The sequence below is a fragment of the Pipistrellus kuhlii genome, unplaced genomic scaffold, assembly GCF_014108245.1.
Source record: "Pipistrellus kuhlii isolate mPipKuh1 unplaced genomic scaffold, mPipKuh1.p scaffold_m20_p_13, whole genome shotgun sequence".
NCBI lineage: Eukaryota > Metazoa > Chordata > Mammalia > Chiroptera > Vespertilionidae > Pipistrellus > Pipistrellus kuhlii.
Genome location: NW_023425438.1, coordinates 22,514,499 through 22,533,927, shown reverse-complemented (window position 1 = coordinate 22,533,927; position 19,429 = coordinate 22,514,499). Strand labels below are relative to the sequence as shown.

General features: G+C 37.9%; 1 protein-coding gene across 32 annotated transcripts in view; it reads left to right on the top strand.

Annotated features, from left to right (window-relative positions):
* Positions 1-19,429, top strand: part of NRXN1 (neurexin 1) — a 973,616-nt gene that overhangs the window by 824,019 nt on the left and 130,168 nt on the right. For all 32 annotated transcript variants that reach the window (XM_036435285.2, XM_036435291.2, XM_036435293.2 and 29 more), the window contains one exon: positions 8,844-9,015. In XM_036435285.2, coding sequence (XP_036291178.1) covers positions 8,844-9,015 — 172 coding nt within the window. The remainder of the gene's footprint in view (positions 1-8,843; positions 9,016-19,429) is intronic.

The window sequence follows — 19,429 nt, the reverse complement described above, 5'->3', positions numbered from 1 at the left end:
AGAGACAATTTCAAAAACACCATGATTAGGGTTATTGCCCTTTCCAAAGATACACTAGTCAGTCATTTATTGGTCTAATTTTATGTCAACATTTATTTTTTATATAGATTTATCTAATAAAAAATAATGTGAGGAAATGAGGTCTCGAGGAGTTACTGTTATCACCAGAACTCACGGTCTATTCATCATCAAGAAGAGAATTAATTGACCTTTTTCTCATTTACCATCAAGTCCTACACACTGGGCAAGGCAAGCATTATTTTTACCCATAAAGACAAGTCCATCTTTTCACCCTGGAGTGGAAGGGCTATACTTTCTGGCAAAAAAACAAACAAAAAAAACAACCTCCTGGGTTACTCTGAGTCAATGACCCCAGTGGGACATTGGAAAATTGCTGATTTAAAAATATTTTTTAAAAATCTAGAATTAATTTATTTTATAAATTCTGAAAAGAATCTAAGACTCAGATTCAAATTTAGGTGATTTTGATGTGTTTAAAAAACTGATACTTTTGCCGAAACCTATTTGGCTCAGTGGTAGAGCGTCAGTCTGCAGACTGAAAGGTCCCAGGTTCAATTCCGGTCAAGGGCATGTACATTGGTTGCGGTCACATCCCCGGTAGGGGTTGTGCAGGAGGCGGCTGGTAGATGTTTCTCTCTCATCGACATTTCTGGCTCTCTAGCTCTCTCCCTTCCTCTCTGTAAAAAAATCAATAAAATATATTTGAAATACAAAAACAAAAAAACAACATAAACTGGTACTTTCTAATTTTTTTTTTTCTGTGCTAACTGCTTAGCTATCCATTTCAGCTTCTCACAGCATCAGCATCACTGTGATGGAAGGGGTCATGGAAGTCATCTAAGTAAGCCATTTCTGCTTCAGGGCCAATAGAGAGTTTGTCCCATAGGTTTGGATTTTAGAATGTTCCTTTTTGAGCCACATGGTGGATGGATGCTCTGACTTTGTTCAAATCTCAACCTTTCTGAGCTTGAGCTTCTTCATTTATAAAATAGATACACTGTTTCATGAGTTGTTTTGAAGATCAATGAGATAGTATATGTTCTAACTGAGCTGTACTAGTTATATAATTCAAGCATTATTTTAATTAACTTCCACCAATCTATTCATGGAGCAAAACATTTCTTTTCCAAATGTGAGAAGAACTAATACTAGTAATAATACTAAAACTCACAGGGGCGGAGTTGTCATTAAGCGAGATAAGAACTTTATCTGCATTACCGCATCAAAAGAAGCGTGATGAAAATATTCTGGAATTAAATAGTGGTGATAGTTGCTCAACCTCATGACTATACTGAAACCACTGGAGCATACATTTTAAAAGGGCAGGTTGTATGGTATCTGAATTATACCACAATTAAAAAGAAATTATATGGAAAAGAGTTTTAGAAAATCGCAAATGCACAGGTAGTGTGCAAGAAGTTGTGAAGGATACAGTGAAAAATAAGTCAGCCAAGGCCAGTTTGGCTCAGTGGTAGAGCGTCAGCCTGCAGACTGAAAGGTCCCAGGTTCGATTCTGGTCAAGGGCATGTACATTGGTTGCGGGCACATCCCCAGTAGGGGGTGTGCAAGAGGCGGCTGGTCGATGTTTCTCTCTCATCGACGTTTCTAGCTCTCTATCTCTCTCCTTTCCTCCTCTCTGTGAAATATCAATAAAATATATTTTTTTAAAAAAGAAAGAAAAATAAGTCAGTCTTTTATAAATATGGTTGAGAAGTTAAAACAGGTTCATAAAAACCACACCGAAACAGTGTGTGAAGGTGAAGTGTCAAGGCTCGCAGAGTTTTGCTAGACACTGTAGACCAAGAGTTGATTGTGAACCTCCAGGAGGTAATACCACCATCAGGATATTACTTCATGGAGCTGAAGGAGCTCTAGTATTTCATAGAATGGAGAAATATTAGGAAAGGTATATGATCTTAAATAACATTTTTTGGAAAAAGGAAAATATTAATTTCTTAGCAGTAGCACTAAATATGATCCTTCTGGGATGGTATTTTCACCCTCACTCTCACCCACTTCTGATTCCTTGTGTGGTGCACTGAAGTGTAACTAGCCATAAGGAAAGAGGCACTTTGCAGTAACCCTGCTCTCAACTCAGTCTTCTGAGCATGCCTGGGTGTCAAGAGCTTTTCCTAGAAACAAACACAGCTGAAGCCATCTGTTTCAGACACCCCTCCAACTTGGTTAGGTTGTAGTATTGATGTTCATTAACTCTGTGATTTGGGGCACATTCGGTAAACTCTCTAAGGGGAGAGAATAGTGTAAGTGTGCTAGGCGTTTTAGGTAGATACATCATGTGTAGATCAGTGCCCGACACCCAGTGAGCACTCTGGTATGTAGGGACTGGAAAGGCAGATGGGAGGGAGAGGGGACATATCTTCTATGTGCCTAGCTGTCTTTGGTATTTATCTGTGTTATAGGCGTCCAAACACTGGCTGGCTCCTGGGAGACTGACTCACTGAGACCCTTCAAAATCCCCCCTCCTGCCCCCCCCCACTGTCCCACCCCATGCACCTGAGCTCCTTCTCATTGCTCTCTGGATTCTCTTGAGGGTGTGGCTATTTGCTTGCATTATTTATTGCCCCAATCGCAAATAACATACTTTATATATTGCATTGTCCAAATGTTTATGCAGAATGCATATTATATATTTGATTTTTATTAACTGAATGGATTCCTAAATTATTTCTCAATGGGAAAAATGGGAGACAGGGTAGCAGTAACTTTTAGTTTTTGAAATAGTCGGGGGGTTTTATCTGGGGGCAAGTGCATTTCCAGTTTAATTCCAGGTTAAAATAACTAAACCAAAACCATTTCTTAACACTATGGACCATCCAGAGTGGGAGATGCAATCTCTCTCAGCCTATAGGACCTATAAGTCATTAATTTGGAAATGTGTTTGAAGTGAAGTAGCAGTTCCCTGAATTCATGATGAAAGAACAGGTGGGTTTCTGTCACACTCTGTACTGCTACTTACTGCAGCCACAGTGACTGGAGGCCTCAGAGTCCCCCTCGAGCCTTAAAGCCTCTGGTCCCTGGTGAAGATTAGTCTTTGGACAAGGAAAACCTACCAGTTAGCCTGACTGATTTTTCAGCTGACAATGCAGAACCGGAGCAGGGAAGTTGTTCTGAATTCTGAAATGGGCAAAAGCATGCTGTGCATTTGAAGACATTGTCAAGTTCTGCCATTTGGGCCTCTGGAGTATAGGATTATAGAAAGCTCGAGGCCTGGTGCACAAAATTTGTGCACTTAGGGAGAGAGTCTCTCAGTCCAGCCTGTGCCTTCTCCACAGTCTGAGAACCCTCGGGGGATGTCTGACTGCTGCGGAGGCAAAAGGCTCCTGCCATGGCTGTTCTCATCAGCCTTGAGCATGGCATCTTGCTGAGTGGTGCTCTCCCTATTGGAGCTCACTGACCACCAGGGGAAATTCCTGTGTTGAATATCTGCCCCCTGGTGGTCAGTGTGCATCATAGTGACTGGTCATTCTGCTGTTCCATTGATTTGCATATTAGCCTTTGATTATAAAGGATTCTACAATAGAACTTGTAAGAATAGAACTATATAGAACTAATAGAACTATATAGAACTAATAGAACTATAACCAAACCTCCCCGCTAATCTACGTACCGTCCAACGTTGCACACTTGTTCATCCTGTTGGTTGATGCTCTCTACTGGAGTGTATAGGCAAATAAATCAAAAAATAGGACACCATTTTTGTTGGTCTATTTTCAGAGACATAGTTGAGCCAAATATTTCTGCATAATAATCCCAGATAGTAGAAAAAAGCCAGTGACATTTCTATATCCTATATACAGGCTAAATCTTAATATGTATATTCTGTTTTATCTATTCGATACACACATCAATGGAAATATATCTGCATCTATAACATGCAAACATGTTGCTCGAAGTATGCTGAAGATATCCAGAATGTCATTAAATCTTAATCAAATATTTTTCAAATGAATATGTGATTGCAGCTGAAATTAAACGGTGCATTAAACTATAGTGCTACTGGCTAGAACTTTCAAGTTCCTTCCCAGTGCCATCTTTCATAATGTTTCCTTTTAAGTTGGTTTAATAACATAATTATTATTCAGAAATGAGCATTTGTGAAAAAATTAATAATTACTTTGTCACTATTTATTTAATGAATCCCTGGAAAGACTTCATTAAATTATAAATGCCTCGTTACTGATATTCTTATAATAGATTTTTTGAAATTATAGTGTGAGCCAGTTATCCATTTCAAGGAAGATACAATGCTGAAAGATCAGCACACGTCCAGTGAAATTACTGCTGGTTTTCCTAATGCAATATTCATGAGAACTTGCCGGAGACAATCACATTTAATCCCAGAGAATAAGAATTTGAAATGAATTCTTTTAAATTGTAATTGTCCATTGGTAAGAAACTTCGGCAAGTCTTATTGTTTCTATAATTGAAATGGCTTTCTATTCTGTCAACCTGGGAGAGATGTGTTTGGAGAATATTTACAATTTCTGAATGGAAAAAATAAATGTAGGTCCTAAATATAACTGATATTAATAGTTTGTGGTTTATATTCATTTTAATGTAATTGTTTTCATGGAAAAACTGATCCTGCATCTATCATTTATGATTAATTGTTTTTCAAGAATGTGATGTTACCTGGGTGGAGTAATAATGTCTGAATTAGAGTAGACTGTTATCGCTTAAGTCTAAGTTGGTGGTATTCAGTTCTGTTCTAGCAGATGTTGGGGTTTGATCCATGAGATATCAAAGATGTTGGAAGTTCAAGGACTAAACATTTTCAGAGGAAGATGAATATTATTTCAAAGTCAGAAGATTTCCAAGCATTACAAAACCTCATTATCTCTTAATAGTTTGTTTTACTGTGTTGTAAGAAAAGCATCCCTGTGAAATAAAGGATTTCTGTACCCTAGAAAATAAGCATTTTATACTATTATACATAGTGCAGAAAATTTAGGGATAAGGTAAAGGGACATGATTGGTTTGGTGCTTTTTGTATTTTTAATATTACAATGCTTCCATTCACAGAAGTTGAATCTCCTTAAAGCGTAGAACACTGATAAAAATTGACTAATAGGGGTAGGACACTTTAATTATTTCTTTCAGTCTATTCTGAGATAAGAAACATGCCTGTGATAGAAGAGATCCTAAAACAATGGGCAACTCTACTGTTTTACAACTCTGTGTTGAAATATCTGATTCCTAGGGCACAGCTGGAATTGAAACACGTTCTATGGAATATTTCTTCCTTACCCCCAGGAAGTGCAACTACTTTGGTCATTCTAAGGTAGTAAAATGCCATCTGTTCACTGTAGGTATAAGAAGTCATTTCAGTTCACTCCTTTGTTATAATAAATGCAGCCTCAGTTAAAGCTGGTCCTTCGAGGTACATGGGCTGATTGGAAGCTACCACTTGGACTGGGGTTGTTTCTCCTCTTGTTCCCATGACATTCACTTCTCTTCCTTCCTCACCCATCCAAGGATGAGGCAGAAGAAAGATGACATAGGACAGCGTTTTTCAACCGCTGTTCAGCGGCACACTAGTGTGCCGCGAGATGTTGCCTGGTGTGCCGTAGGTGCAGACAAGACAAGAATTTTATAATTTTTCATTATTTTGTTTACTTAATATTTCATAATAAAGTAATTATAAAATACTTTCTTTGTGTTTATTTGATTCCTATTCAAGAGAATTACTTTATATATAGTCAATATAGGCACAGAGTTAAATTTTTTAACATTTTCTAATGGTGGTGTGCCTCGTGATTTTTTTCATGAAACAAGTGTGCCTTTGCCCAAAAAAGGTTGAAAAACACTGACATAGGAGACAGAAATGATCTTAGTTGGCTAATACAATAGTAGCCATTTAGCTAGGTTTAGCCTATGCTTTCAGTTGACTCTGAAGGAGCATTTTGGGGGAGGCATTTTGGTGAGTTCTTTTGTGCTCTTAACAACATCATTGGAATTTCTTTGTCTGCAGTTCCCATGAGGAGGGTGGATGCCTCCTTCAGATGGTCATTTAGGATTCCCCCCTCTCTCCCCAGGCACCCGCTACTGCTTCTCCAGGTTCTTTCTGTTGCATTGTCTTCACCACTCACCACCCCTCACCCCAGTGGCTCTCTTGGACAGGACACAACACAAATCTGAGCTGGCTTCCTAACCCATGTCCCACTGGCAATGCTTATGTGTCCTTTGCTCCAACAAACTCATTCACAAGTGATTCCTGTCACAGTAATATCTTTGCTCTGCCATCAGTTCATCACCTAGTCACAGTCTCTCCCCTTGAAGGTTTCTCAGGCAAGCGTCAAATCCCAGTTGACAGCCACTGCCACCAAATTCCAGGAGACAAGAACCAAACTTTCTGAAGTTCTACCTTCCACCTCAGCTGTACCTACAAAACATATCGCATCCCAATTCTCCCTCCAAATCCTCTTCTAATTACCAATCTCCTCTTGGCCTTTCTTTTCGCTTTAATGGCCTGGAAATAGGCCCCACATTTAGGATGCCAAGAGCCATGTTCAGTGCTTCTCTTTGCAATTTTGGCTTAGTCAGTCTTTTACCTCATTTTGTAAAAAGAAAGTAGTAATCTATTTGTTTTTAACTGATTATTTTAAGATTTCAGCTGAGACTGAGACAAAAACATTTTACTTTAAATCCTATTGCATCCAAATATGAGTTGCTTACTGTCTTCTACAAAATTATTTTCAGCACACATTGGTTTATACATATGTAACATCTGCAAGGCACAGATGCTGGTCCTGTGGTGTTCCTACTCCAGCAGGAAAGAGAAAACGGATAGCAAGGAACATGTAGAGTTACCAACTCTGCTACCAGAAGTTAGGATGAGCCAATAGTCCCCAAATTCAGCCTAATATAATGATCAGGAGCATAAATCCAAGAGCTAGACTGCCTGGTCTTGAATCACAGTTTTCCTCCGTCTAACTGTGTGACCTTAGCCAGGTTACTTAATCACAGTGTGCTTAATTTCCTCATCTGTCAAACGGAGATAAAACAGAACCTTCCTCACAGGGATCTTATGAGAAATACCAGAGTTAGTATTACAGTTAGGACTTAGAACACTATAAAGGTGTTTGCTTAAATCAATATAATGCCTAAAAGAGAATGCCTGCAATTCTACATGGACTTCCCTGAGTCCCCAGGATAAACATTGGATACATTGTAAGTGTTATTAGAAATATAGTGTTGGTGTTATTGTGTGTGTGTTTACCACCTGAATCATTCTACACAATCTGGAATAATCTATAATGGCATATATTTTAGAGTAAAGATTATGAAAAATATGTAGAAAATAAAAATAAGTCCAGGGAAAACAGTATACCTGAAATCTATGCAGCTAGGAAAATCACTCTACTCACTTTTACTCTGAGTTTGCAAATAACCAAAGTAAAAAAATGAAATAAGAAATAAAGAAGAAATGTAACTTTATCATTTTGTCTGTCAAGACTGAAACAAATCAAAATTTTTTTAAAAATTAGAAACCATATTAACTTATTATAAGAAAATGATCTTTTATGGACAACAAGGCCCAGGAAAAAGAAAAACAGAAACCTTTAGGAAGTGTGCATGAGGCGGGCAATGAGCACTGTTCCAAATACCGCCTTAATGCACTTTCCTTTAATCAATGCAGTTTTGGGCAGTGTTTTTGTATAACAATTCTCAATGTAAGCTGATCCTCTTGTTGCTTAGCTCAATGCTGAGAATCTGGCAAGATGTCTAAAGGATGCAGTCCAAATATTCAGGTCTTCAATATTCTGATGATTAATTTCTGCAGAAATGGATGGCGAACATGCCCTTTAAAGAAGTTTGAAGAGAGGTGAACTACAGAGATTTTTGAGGTTATGTACCTAAACAAGGGCCTGCAGTGCTACCGATTAAGGGCAAATCCACATGCTTTAAACATCCACAAAACTCATGATAAAGTTTACAGTCCTATTGTTAGAGAATGTTTCTCCGAAGCACAGGACACAAACCCATGTTTCTCTTTGCCACCATGTAGTATGCAGTTCTAAAGTTAACAATAACAAGCTTTGTGCTTAGAATTAGATTTGCAATGCTGTTTTGCATAACCCAGAGAGGGGGGTTGATAATAGATAGCCATACTTTAGCTTAGATAGGAAGTAACAAAGGTGGAACTGAATTTTAATTCCAGTACCCATCTACCATTAAGTTATGTGACCTTGAGCAAGTCATTGCACCTTCTTGTGTCATAGTTTCATCACCTATAAAATAAATTGAATGCATCTTGGGCTGGTAGAATTGGATGGTGTGTGTGTGTGTGAGAATAATGACTAAAAAACTGCACTCATTAAATGCCTGCCTGCATGCCCATACCCTTTAGAGTGACTTTCTATCTCGTGAGAATTTGTCAGTTGTCTCTAAACAGACTTCATGGCTCCGTTTTCCCCAGTTATTAAAAGGGAGAATGTCAAGCCTCATTTTTTTCTCATGAAACGTAAAGAGCGGATGAAAGGCACGGTGAGATGGGACATGAAAGGATGTCCTTTCGCACAGACAGGTGGGCATGTTGTCTGTGGCAACCTGTGGGAAGGAGGCTGCTCACTTCTTTTGCAAGTGTCTTTTTGGAATATCAATTATCCATGAGAGAGACGCTTCAGACTTACTCAAATGTCAAGAACCTTTCTTCTCCACGAGTCTTTCAGAAGTAAAATCGGAGGAAAGCAGCCGTTGTCTGAAGCATGTTCTTGATCAATATTCTGTATGTAATCCTAACTAAATGCTGATGGATCGGTGCAATTTTATACAACTTTTCCCCCTCTCCTCTCTTCCAGCACCAAGGGAAAATTGGAGTTAAATTTAATGTGGGGACAGATGACATCGCCATCGAAGAGTCCAATGCGATCATTAACGATGGGAAGTACCATGTAGTGCGTTTCACGCGGAGCGGTGGCAATGCCACATTACAGGTGGACAGCTGGCCAGTGATCGAGCGCTACCCTGCAGGTAAGACAGTGCATGGGTATCTGGGGAAGATTCAATGAAGAAAACAAAACGAATTAAAACAAAAGAAAACAAAAAAAACAGGACACTGTTTTGCTTTCGTTTCGCCCAATTGTGGGTTTTCTGAGAAACCATCATGTACTGATTGGACTTTAGAGTCACGTGAATGTCCTGCTGTCCTAAGCTGTTCTTGATACGGTGTTCAACTGGCATTGTACAGAGGAACTTGAAGGCACACGTTATCGTTTGTGAAGTGTAGAACATCAGTGGAGTCAGAAAAATGCACACATAAAAGGCACACCGTGTCAAAGCTGGTTTTTTGTTTTTGTTTTTGTTTTTTTACTGGATCCTTCCATTTGAACAAAGGAAAGGCTTTGTCAAAAGTAACAGAGTGAAAATTTAATGCTAAGGAAGGAAATATTATAACCCCTTTCCCCAAAAGGAAATAGAACCAGATGATTCCTTTGATGGTGATATGAAATGTGCAGGTGGACCATGGGACAACCAGAGGAACAGTAAAGAACTATTTGTAGGACTGTAAATAAGCAGTTGTAAGAGCCTGGAAAATAAATGAAGTTTGTTTTCACTGTCACATAGCCGCGGGTTTTCACGAGGATTCTGACACCAGCATCACTCATTTCAAGTCTCTAAAATGAATGGGAGGCTATCAGAGAGAAAATAAAAATGATCGCGTTCATAGTTCATGAGCTTTGTGTGCACTGCGCTCTTGAAACAAAGGCAGTAGATTTGAAATTTGAGCAGTTGTTACTTGTGATTGTATATAGTCTCAATTAAAGCAACATGTTATTTTAAAGTAAAATACACATTAAAAGTATAAAGCTATTTATTGCAATTATAATCCTCTCTACATTTTGATACAAAAGAGATCACTACAAACATCAATCCTATTTTTGTCTGCTCCCCTTTTAATCAGCTTAACAATAACCCACAACCTTCGGACCAACTTGTCTGCTCCCCTTTTAGATAGAACTGGGATTTTTTGGTGTGTGGATTTGTTGTTTTTTTAAAGAAGAGCTGTGGTACAGTATAAAGAGTGTAAAAAGAAATGTTCATTTTTGCACAGTAACAATGATTACCTAAAGATATCTCTGAACCCCTCTATTACAAGTACTTTGTTTCTTGAAAGAAATCATTTGAGGGAATAACTAACTTACTAAATAAAGATCAAGCTTCCTTAGTACTGACTCACGCTTATGGAATTGAGTGTCTATGGTGCCCGTGTGCATCTTGGCTGAGTGATAAAATTTTATTTCTCCAACCTCATCTCAAACCTCTTTTATAAACTTTGTGCTCTTCAAATATTTGCTCAATTAAGTGCAATATAAAGCGTCTTTATGACAAAATTTAGAAGCAAGCGCATTAATAATAACTGCCTATTATGTACTGGCAAATAGTGGGCACTTAATAAATATTTGCAGAATTGATATGCTGGGGGATTATCCCAATTTTACACTGTAATTATGAGAATATGTACCCTCTGTAGTAAGATAGACCAGAAGACTGGAAGGAAAGTGCTTGAAATCTACATAGATTGTTACATAGCCCCCAACAATCCCTAATTGCATTTACTGAAATCCTACTTGAAATGTATTGTTTTCAATAACTACAGCCTTGATGGAATTACAGAAAAGTATATTGGTGAATTTCTTAAAATACAATGAATGAATGCCTCTATACTGAGAGGAAGTCATGACATTGGATTCCATAAAAGATAGAAAACAGGATGAGCTCTAGATCTTGACCCTGGAATATGTTATCTGTTAATAGTGGACATGAACATGTAAAATTATACATTTTATTTTTATTACAGAGCGGCAGTTGCCTCTTGAAGCCTAGCTTTGTTTCACCAGTTAATGATTTAAAACTTACTTTTGTTTAGACATTTTTTTACTCTTTCCAACCTTTCCAAGTTGGTATCTTTAAGAACGCTGTTCTGGTGAATGTTAATGATGACCTATGGCAGGGGAAGAGAGGAAGTCCCACTCTCAACTTAGTCTGAATTAAACTAAGTTGAAAGTGGCTACACTAGGCTTTATTATATTAATATTCATAATTCATCTCTAAAAGGGAAGTATGGTTTGCGTTTCCCAAGCACAAATCATCAGAATCTAGTTTATTATTATAATGCATTATTAGTTCATGTGGGTAAATATTTTTGTTTTAAAAAATGCTGATACCTCACTATTTTATTACAGCTCATGTGATTAAATAGATCAGAAAAGGTGTACTAGCTAGAGTTCAAAAAAGTTATGGTCCATGTGTTTTTGTGGCATGCTAATATCCAATTTTGAATAGTGGTCATTAAGATTGGGCAGTATAGATTAAGTCAGCCAATATTTGTATATTTTTTTCTGGACTAATATCTGTTTAGCACTTAATAATGTCTTTATTTGCCAATTAAATGGATGCTCAGTATAAAAAATATATGTGTATTTAAAAATCAGAAGCTGGCAATATCATAGCAAACTTCAGAAATAGATATTTTGGATGCAACATTTTATATGTAGTCCTTTAACAAAAGAGTATTTTAGGTAATATTAACACACACAGTAAGCAAAGCAGCAGTTACCCTGAAGGATGCAAGCAAGGGTAAAACGCAGTTTGCCCCCAAGAAAATCAGAGTACCTGCGGGGAATTTAAATGTATACATATAAAAAGTTAATGATCAATATGTGAAGAGCTCATAGGAGTCAGCATGGTTGCCCATCAGTATTTTATTAATCATCGCTGTGTGCATTTCAGCATGATGCTGAGGTAGGAAATAAGCCGTGAAAATGCCAAACCCTTTCTTCTTGGAGCTTCACCTGCCACAACTCCATGAAGGCTGAGTAGAAATGTAAAAGTGTCATCTAGATTAAAGTTACTAGAACAAAGCAATTTTATGTATAAAGTTCAAAAGAAATGTCTAGTATATCTCTTTTATATTGCTTGGTGGGTAGCTATATATTTTTTTATTTTTTTTTTAAATTGTGTTATTATTCATTAGAAAAATAGTGAGACCAAAGCCTTTACCACCAAATTCTATAATGAGAGAAGCAAGAACCAACAGACTATATACTTGGTTCCTTTTCAAGTGCCTGGGTAGCTAAATATAGATAGCAAGGGCTGAAATTAGTAATTAAGTATAGCACTTACCCTTCCATTATAGGGCTTTGTGGTAAGTGCTTTTCTATGGGGCAATTTATCTGTGTAACTATCCTACATAATAAAACCTTAATATGCAAATTGACCGAACTGCGAAATGACTAGCAGAATGACCAGTCACACTGACCGCCAGGGGGGCAGACACTCAATGCAGGAGCTGCCTCCTGGTGGTCAGTGCACTCCCATAGGAGGAGTGCCACTCAGCTAGAAGCTGGGCTCATGGCTGGAGAAAGAAGCGGCAGTGGCAGGATGCTCTCCTGCCACCTCCGCTTCAGGCAGATGGTAAGAAGCAAGGAGTCCCAAACTGGGAGAGCCCTGGACTGCAAGACCCCTGGACTGCGAGATGGTGCAGGCCAGGCTGAGCTCCCTACCTCCCCCCCAGTACATAGATTTCATGCACTGGGCCTCCAGTACCTTTAATAGAAAGTACCTAAAGCATTGACCAGAGGTTCCCACCCATAATGGTCTGGAAGGTTTTCATAGAGAAACTAATCAGTAGAAGTAGAATAGATACTCTTTTGGAGTGTATAAAATAATCCCAATAACTCAACAATTTACATTTTAGAGTAAATTCTGAATTTTCAGTATAAAAACCCAGTTTGTGTTATTTTCTGTGCATGGAGCAAACTATCCTAATAAAAGAGTAATATGCTAATTATACCAAACGTCCTTTCAGACAAAGCCATGGTGGCAGGGCTGAGGCAAAGTTGGTTAGAGGCAATAAGGTCTACAGGGGATAGCAGTTCGGGGGATCAGGATGGCAGGAAGAACAGTTAGGGGGGTCAAGTCGGCAGGCGGGTGAGCAGTTAGGAGCCAGCAGTCCAGGATTGTGAGAGAAAAGTCCAACTGCCATTTTCAGGATTAGACCTAAACCGGCAGTTGGATATCCCCTGAGGGATCCCAGATTGAATAGGGTTCAGGATGGGCTGAGGGACTCCCCCCTCCCTGTGGATGAATTTCATGCACCAGGTCTCTCTATATAAAGCCTAAGCGGCTGAATGACTGGTAGACTGGTTGCTATGATGGGCACTGACCACCAGAGGGCAGATTCTCAATGCAGGAGTACCCCCTGGTGGTCAATGCACTCCCACAGCCAACCTTCTGCAGTCCTTCCCCCATCCAACCCAATCAGCTCCAATCACGAGCCAGGCCAAGGGACACCACCTGTGCATGAATTCATGTGCCAGGCCTCTAGTAGAAATATGATAATATTTTGCAAACCATTTAAAGTTGAGAAAACCAAAGCATCATTTATTGATGCTTATCAGATAAATCTCTAGACTATGATGCATCATTAATCTCTGATTTGTCCCTAATTACAGTTATATAGCAAAAATTTTATCTATATAAGAATAGACTTCTCATAATGTTAATCCAAAAAGCTAAACACTATCTTGCTTGCTCAGACTAAAGATTGATCCATATAAATCACGATTACCTTTGAAAATAAACCTTTGACTCTTTTTCTACCACAGCATGCCAAAATGATGTCTTTTATATTATGTATATTAAGGTCAAATATTCATTGTATTCCTGTCAAGTTAACACTTCAAATCAACACATATTTAAAGGAGATATATACTATATTAAAGGAACATGCTAGGTTTACCATCTCATTAAAGGGATAAGTAAAAAATGTTCAAAATTCAAAATATAATATGTGAGGAAGTATAAATTATTTCATATTTGGCTAATTTTTGAATAAGACAAAAAGAAAATATATTGTAAGGAGGAAGAGGCAAGTTTGGAAAAACTTGATTGGGGACTTAAAAGATTAGATTTTTACTTCGAGGAAGGCATGCATTCAGTTGAATGGGATTAGCGGGAAGAGACAGTGACAGAACATACTTAGAAAGCTAGTAAATAGTCCAGGTATCAAAAAATAAAGGCTTACAAAGGGTGTGAGAAAATAAAGAAGATGAATGCAAAATACATTATAAGACCTGGTGAACAACTAAATAAAAGGGGAGTCTTCCCACTTTTTAGTTTCTATCTCTTTCTCTCTTTTTTAACCCATTAATTATTCAATATTTGAATGCTGTAGTATTGTCATCAGACAGCACTAGGTAGCAATGCAGTGGAAATCTACAGTGAGAATAAATAGAGAGTTTAAAGACATAGTAGTTTTTGCCTGCTAAAAGTTTAGTCTGGCATACAAAAAGGATTCAGCAAACCTACTAATGTAAATAAATTGTAACTTCAAAATTAATAATAGAGAGTTTAACTGATATTCGAAAGGAGAAAGTGGTAGTCTGGAGTGGTGTATCAGAGTAGATTCTATTAGGGATGTAAAGATTTGGAAGAAGCAGAAGAATAGCCCAGGAAGAGACTTGGCATTTTCAAGAGGAAAGGGACTTCAAAGATCTTCTATTCCAGCTCCTTCATTTTCCAGAACATAAAATGGAATCTTGGAGAAGCTAATTAATCAAATCAAGATCACTATGATAGTCTTCTGTCTCTGTGCACCTTAACTTTATGCTGTCTAGGAGGCAGAAACCAAAATGAATAGAGACCATTTTATGTAGTCTTCCATGTAGCAAAGTATAATTTTTATAACTAATGTTATGACTTACATGATTGGTAACAGCTGAATATTTTAGTCTATATCACAACCACTGCCAACCCACACAGACACATACATACACTAAAAATTATGTAACAAACTAGAGGCCCGGTGCACAAAATTCATGCACAAGGGGGGGGGGGCAGGAGGGATGTGTCCCTCAGCTCAGCCTGTACCCTCTCTAGTCTAGGACCCCTTGAGGGATGTCCCACTGCCCATTTAGGGCAGTCAGACCTCCCTCTCACAATTCAGGACTGCTGGCTCCCAATGGCTCCTCTGTCTGCCTTCCTGATTGCCCCTAATCACTTGTGCCTGCCAGCCTGATCATCCCATAACCACTCCCCTGCCAGCCTGATTGATGTCTTAACAATGTTCAAAATTATAAAAAATGTTTACAATTTTTTGTAAATGTCGAAGAAAGAGAAACATCGACTCCCTGCCAGCTTGTTTGCCCCTAACTTCCCTCCTCTATCATCCTGGTCACCCCTAACTGCCCTCCTCTGCAGGCTTGATTGCCCCCAACTGCCCTCCCCTGCTGGCCATTTTGTGGTGGCCATCTTGTGTCCACATGGGGGCAGGATCTTTGACCATATGAGGGAAGCTATCTTGATCTTATGTGTTGGAGTGATGGTCAATCTGCATATTACTCTTTTATTAGATAGGATAGAGGCCTGGTGCACGGGTGGGGGCCTGCTGGTTTGCCCTGAAGGGTATCCCAGATCAGGGTGGAGGTTCCCTTGGGGCATGGGGAGGCCTGGGTGAGGGGCCTGTGGTGGTTTTAGGCCATCCACACCCCCCAGCGACCCAAGCAGAGGCCTTAGTACCTGGGATTTATTTACCTTCTACAATCGAAACTTGATAGCCTGGAGCAAAGCTCAGCCTTCTGCTCTGTGGCTGCAGCTCTTTCTGTTGGGGTTTATTCACCTTTTATAATTGAAACTTTGGCCGAAACTGGTTTGGCTCAGTGGATAGAGCATCGGTCTGTGGACTGAAAGGTCCCAAGTTTGATTCCAGTCAAGGGCATGTAAGTTGGTTGCAGGCACATCCCCAGTAGGGGGTGTGCAGGAGGCAGCTGGTCAATGTTTCTCTTTCTTCGACATTTCTAGTTCTCTATTCCTCTCCCTTCCTCTCTGTGGAAAAATCAATAAAATATATTAGAAGAAAAAAAAAATATATATATATCTATATATATAGATATATATATAGATATATAATTTTTTTTTTGAAACTTTGTAGCCTGGAATGAAGGCCTAGGCTGGCCAGGGCAGGTGGAAATCTTGGCTTCCTCCATTGCTGGGGACAACCCTAGCCTGCTCTCTTCAGCTCCGTGGCTGCCACCATTTTTCTTGGGATTTATCTTCTATAATTGAAACTTTGTATCCTTGACTGGAAGCCTGGGCCAGCCAGGGTGTGTGGAAAGCTTGGCTTCCTCCATTGCCGGGGAAACCCAAGCCTCCCTCCTCCTTTCTGGGTGGCAGCCATCTTGGTTGGGATTAATTTGCATACTCTGATTGGCTGGTGGGCTCGACTGGTGGGTATGGCTTGTGGGTATAGCAGAGTTACATGGTTAATTTGCATATTACTCTTTTATTAGATAGGATGTTAAAAATAATAAACACACAGAATAAAAATAATTTTCTTGCAAAATTATTTTGCTACTATTACTTTGAATCAATACTTCTTAGTAAGCACTGATTATTTTCTGACCTCATGATAAAGATTCTACTTAAAAATTAAGTAAATAATTATGGATCATTACTCTTCAATATAGCACTCAACCTTCAGGTTGGCACTATTTCCAATGGTTTGTATTTATTCATTGGTATTTATTTCTCAGTGACATAACATGAAACTTAGTTGATTTCAGTAGCCAGAAGAGAATGACTCATTAGATGACTGAGGTATTAAAATCCTTAAGAATTATTTGGGAGAAAAACTATATCTAAATAGAAAACTTGTCCCACATCTTGTCCCATTTCCTAAGATATAGGAAATGTTGGACCGAATCTCCTTTCCCCCTTACAAAAGTTAAGACATTGGTTATATAACTTTCTGTGGAAATCGATAAACCATGCAAAAGATTTAAATCACTTTTAAAAGTAAATTACCAATTTTTAGTAGACTCAACATAAGACATGATAATCAATGGTTGGCTCATAGTAAGATAACTTAATAATTGTGAGATAAATCCCAGGTTCCTCATTCAAATTCCATCTTAAAATATTGACTGTTTCTGCCCCGGCCTGGTGGCTCAGTTGATTGGAGCATCATCTCATGCACCACAAAGGTGTGGGTTTGATTCCTGGTCAGGAAACATACCTAGCTTGCAGGTTCTACCCATGGTCAAGGCTGTAGGAGAGGCAGCTAATCTGTGTGTGTGTGTGTGTGTGTGTGTGTGTGTGTGTGTGTGTTTTCTTATCCCTTCCCCCCTCTCTCTCTCAAATCAATAAAAATAATCCTGGAGTGAAGATTTAAAAAAAAAAAAAAAAAAAGCATTGCCTGTTGCTGGTGGGTTTAGTCAAAATATGCGTACGTGCTTGGTTGAGTATATGTTTGGATTCTATTTGACATAGTAAATGTTTACTAATTCAAAATTTCTGAGTAAAGCTTAGATTCTATGAGGATTCTGAAGCCTCATATACTATGGCTAAGTTATATAGAGCTAAGGGCTAAAACTCTGGCAATTCTGTTGGTAATTATCTTCTTTCATGGTGTTCAGTTTTCCTGAGACTATAGGGGCTTTTCTTAATAATGAAACATAATGAACTTTTTATTGAGTAGTATATTAAATGCATCTTCCCAAAATGCTTAGCTTCATAGAAATTGTATCCAAGGAGATGGAAAGATATGAGGTATTCCCACTTCTAACTCATTCCTATATATTTTTAATGACCTGGATTTTTTATTTTTAATACCAAAGAGATCTTAATATTACTGCAAGGCAACCACTGTAGAAATTTTAATATCTGAAAAAATATATATATTTCATTTTTTTTTTTTAAAGAGAAAGTTCCTCTGATGATTTGGTGGACTTTGGTATCATTTAGACTATAGAAACTGGAAAATATACAAAGAAAGCAAAGGAAAAGAATAGATATGTGGATGATAGATATGTGGAAGAGTAGGGACAATTCTTTTTTACAGAAGAATTCAAATTAACAAATGTAGAAGGATGATAGAAGTAGACATTCAGCACTATAACTTCAAAGTATTACTTTTTGAAAACCCCGGATGTGCTGAAATTAGTGGGAGAATTTTGAGCAGAGACTAGTAATTTATGTATCTCCACCAAGGTGAAAACAGAAACTTTCTGCAGATACATTCAGATCACCTTAACTAAGGAATCAAGTTAACATCACCAATAATGAGAAATATAGCCTTCATGCACCGGCTGATATGATGCAAAAAGCATTTCATATCTTTCCTATTCTTGGTATTCTCCACATAACCGCGTGACCTCAATCTTAATCATAAAAAATGCATTGTGGGAATCTGGATTGGATCCTGTAACAGTAAAGGGATTAAGTAAACTGGTGAAACATAATAAAGTCTGTATACTATAGTTCAGAATATAGTTCCATTGTTAATTTCTTGGTTTGATGTTTGTCCAGTAGTTATTTAAGATGTTAACACTGGGGGAAGATAGATGAAAGACATGAGGAACTCTCATTACTATCTTTTACAACTTATCTCTAAGTTAATATTTTTTAAATAAATATTTTTATCTAAAAATTCCTTTTAGTCAATTTTATGTAGTATAATATTCTGGGGAAAAAAGATTTGAAACAAAACTTCTGTTTTTGTAGATTTGGTAAGCGATGTGTAATTGTGAATGAATTATATATTGACATGTTCGTATGGTTATTAGAAAAGTACATTTATTCTTAAGGAATATAAATCTCATTTCTGTAACAATTCAAAGGTCTAACCTAATCTAATATTTTAGTTACTCTTCATTAAGACAGAATGACATAATAAATGTGAAAATATTTTAAGGTGTGAAGGCTTTAAATAGGCCATGCATGAAAATTTAAACGATGATGAATATTTTGTGTCAAATTTAGCCTCATGGGTTGAACAGTTCGCAATGACTTTCATCTTAAGCATTTGAAAGTCTGTTTTGCTTTCAGCCTTGTGAATTTCACTGCACTAAAGGCAACTGAGGTTCCCACAACCCCTACCATGGAAATTTGAGGCTAAATTTTTTCATGTTAAATATTATTGTAGTAATTTGTCAGCTTGGGCATATTATTTGTACTGGTGGCCCAAATATTTAAAATGTCTATTGAGAATCTGAAAGAGAATATACATAGCTCATGTCTGGCTAGATCTAACCATTTGCATTCCCAATGAACTATTTTAGCTGGATCGGTGAGATATAAAACTGGTCAGAATAGAGGAACATTTAGCTTCATTTTTTTAATATAATGTCAACTAATTGATAACATGTCATAATAATTTTTCGGGGTCACCTTTGCTGGAGCATTTAGAAAGTCCACTTAGAGTCATCAGTTCTCTCATTTATTATTTTTAGTGCTCAGTTTAGCAGAGGAGTTGGATGAGAGTATACTTCCTGGTTGGAGAAGGAACAAACAAAATGAAGCTTTTATAAACGTTTTTAAAAAGTATATCTTCATTGTTGGAAGCATTAAAGATGTCCCTTTCGCCCCTCCTCCCCCTTTAACTCCC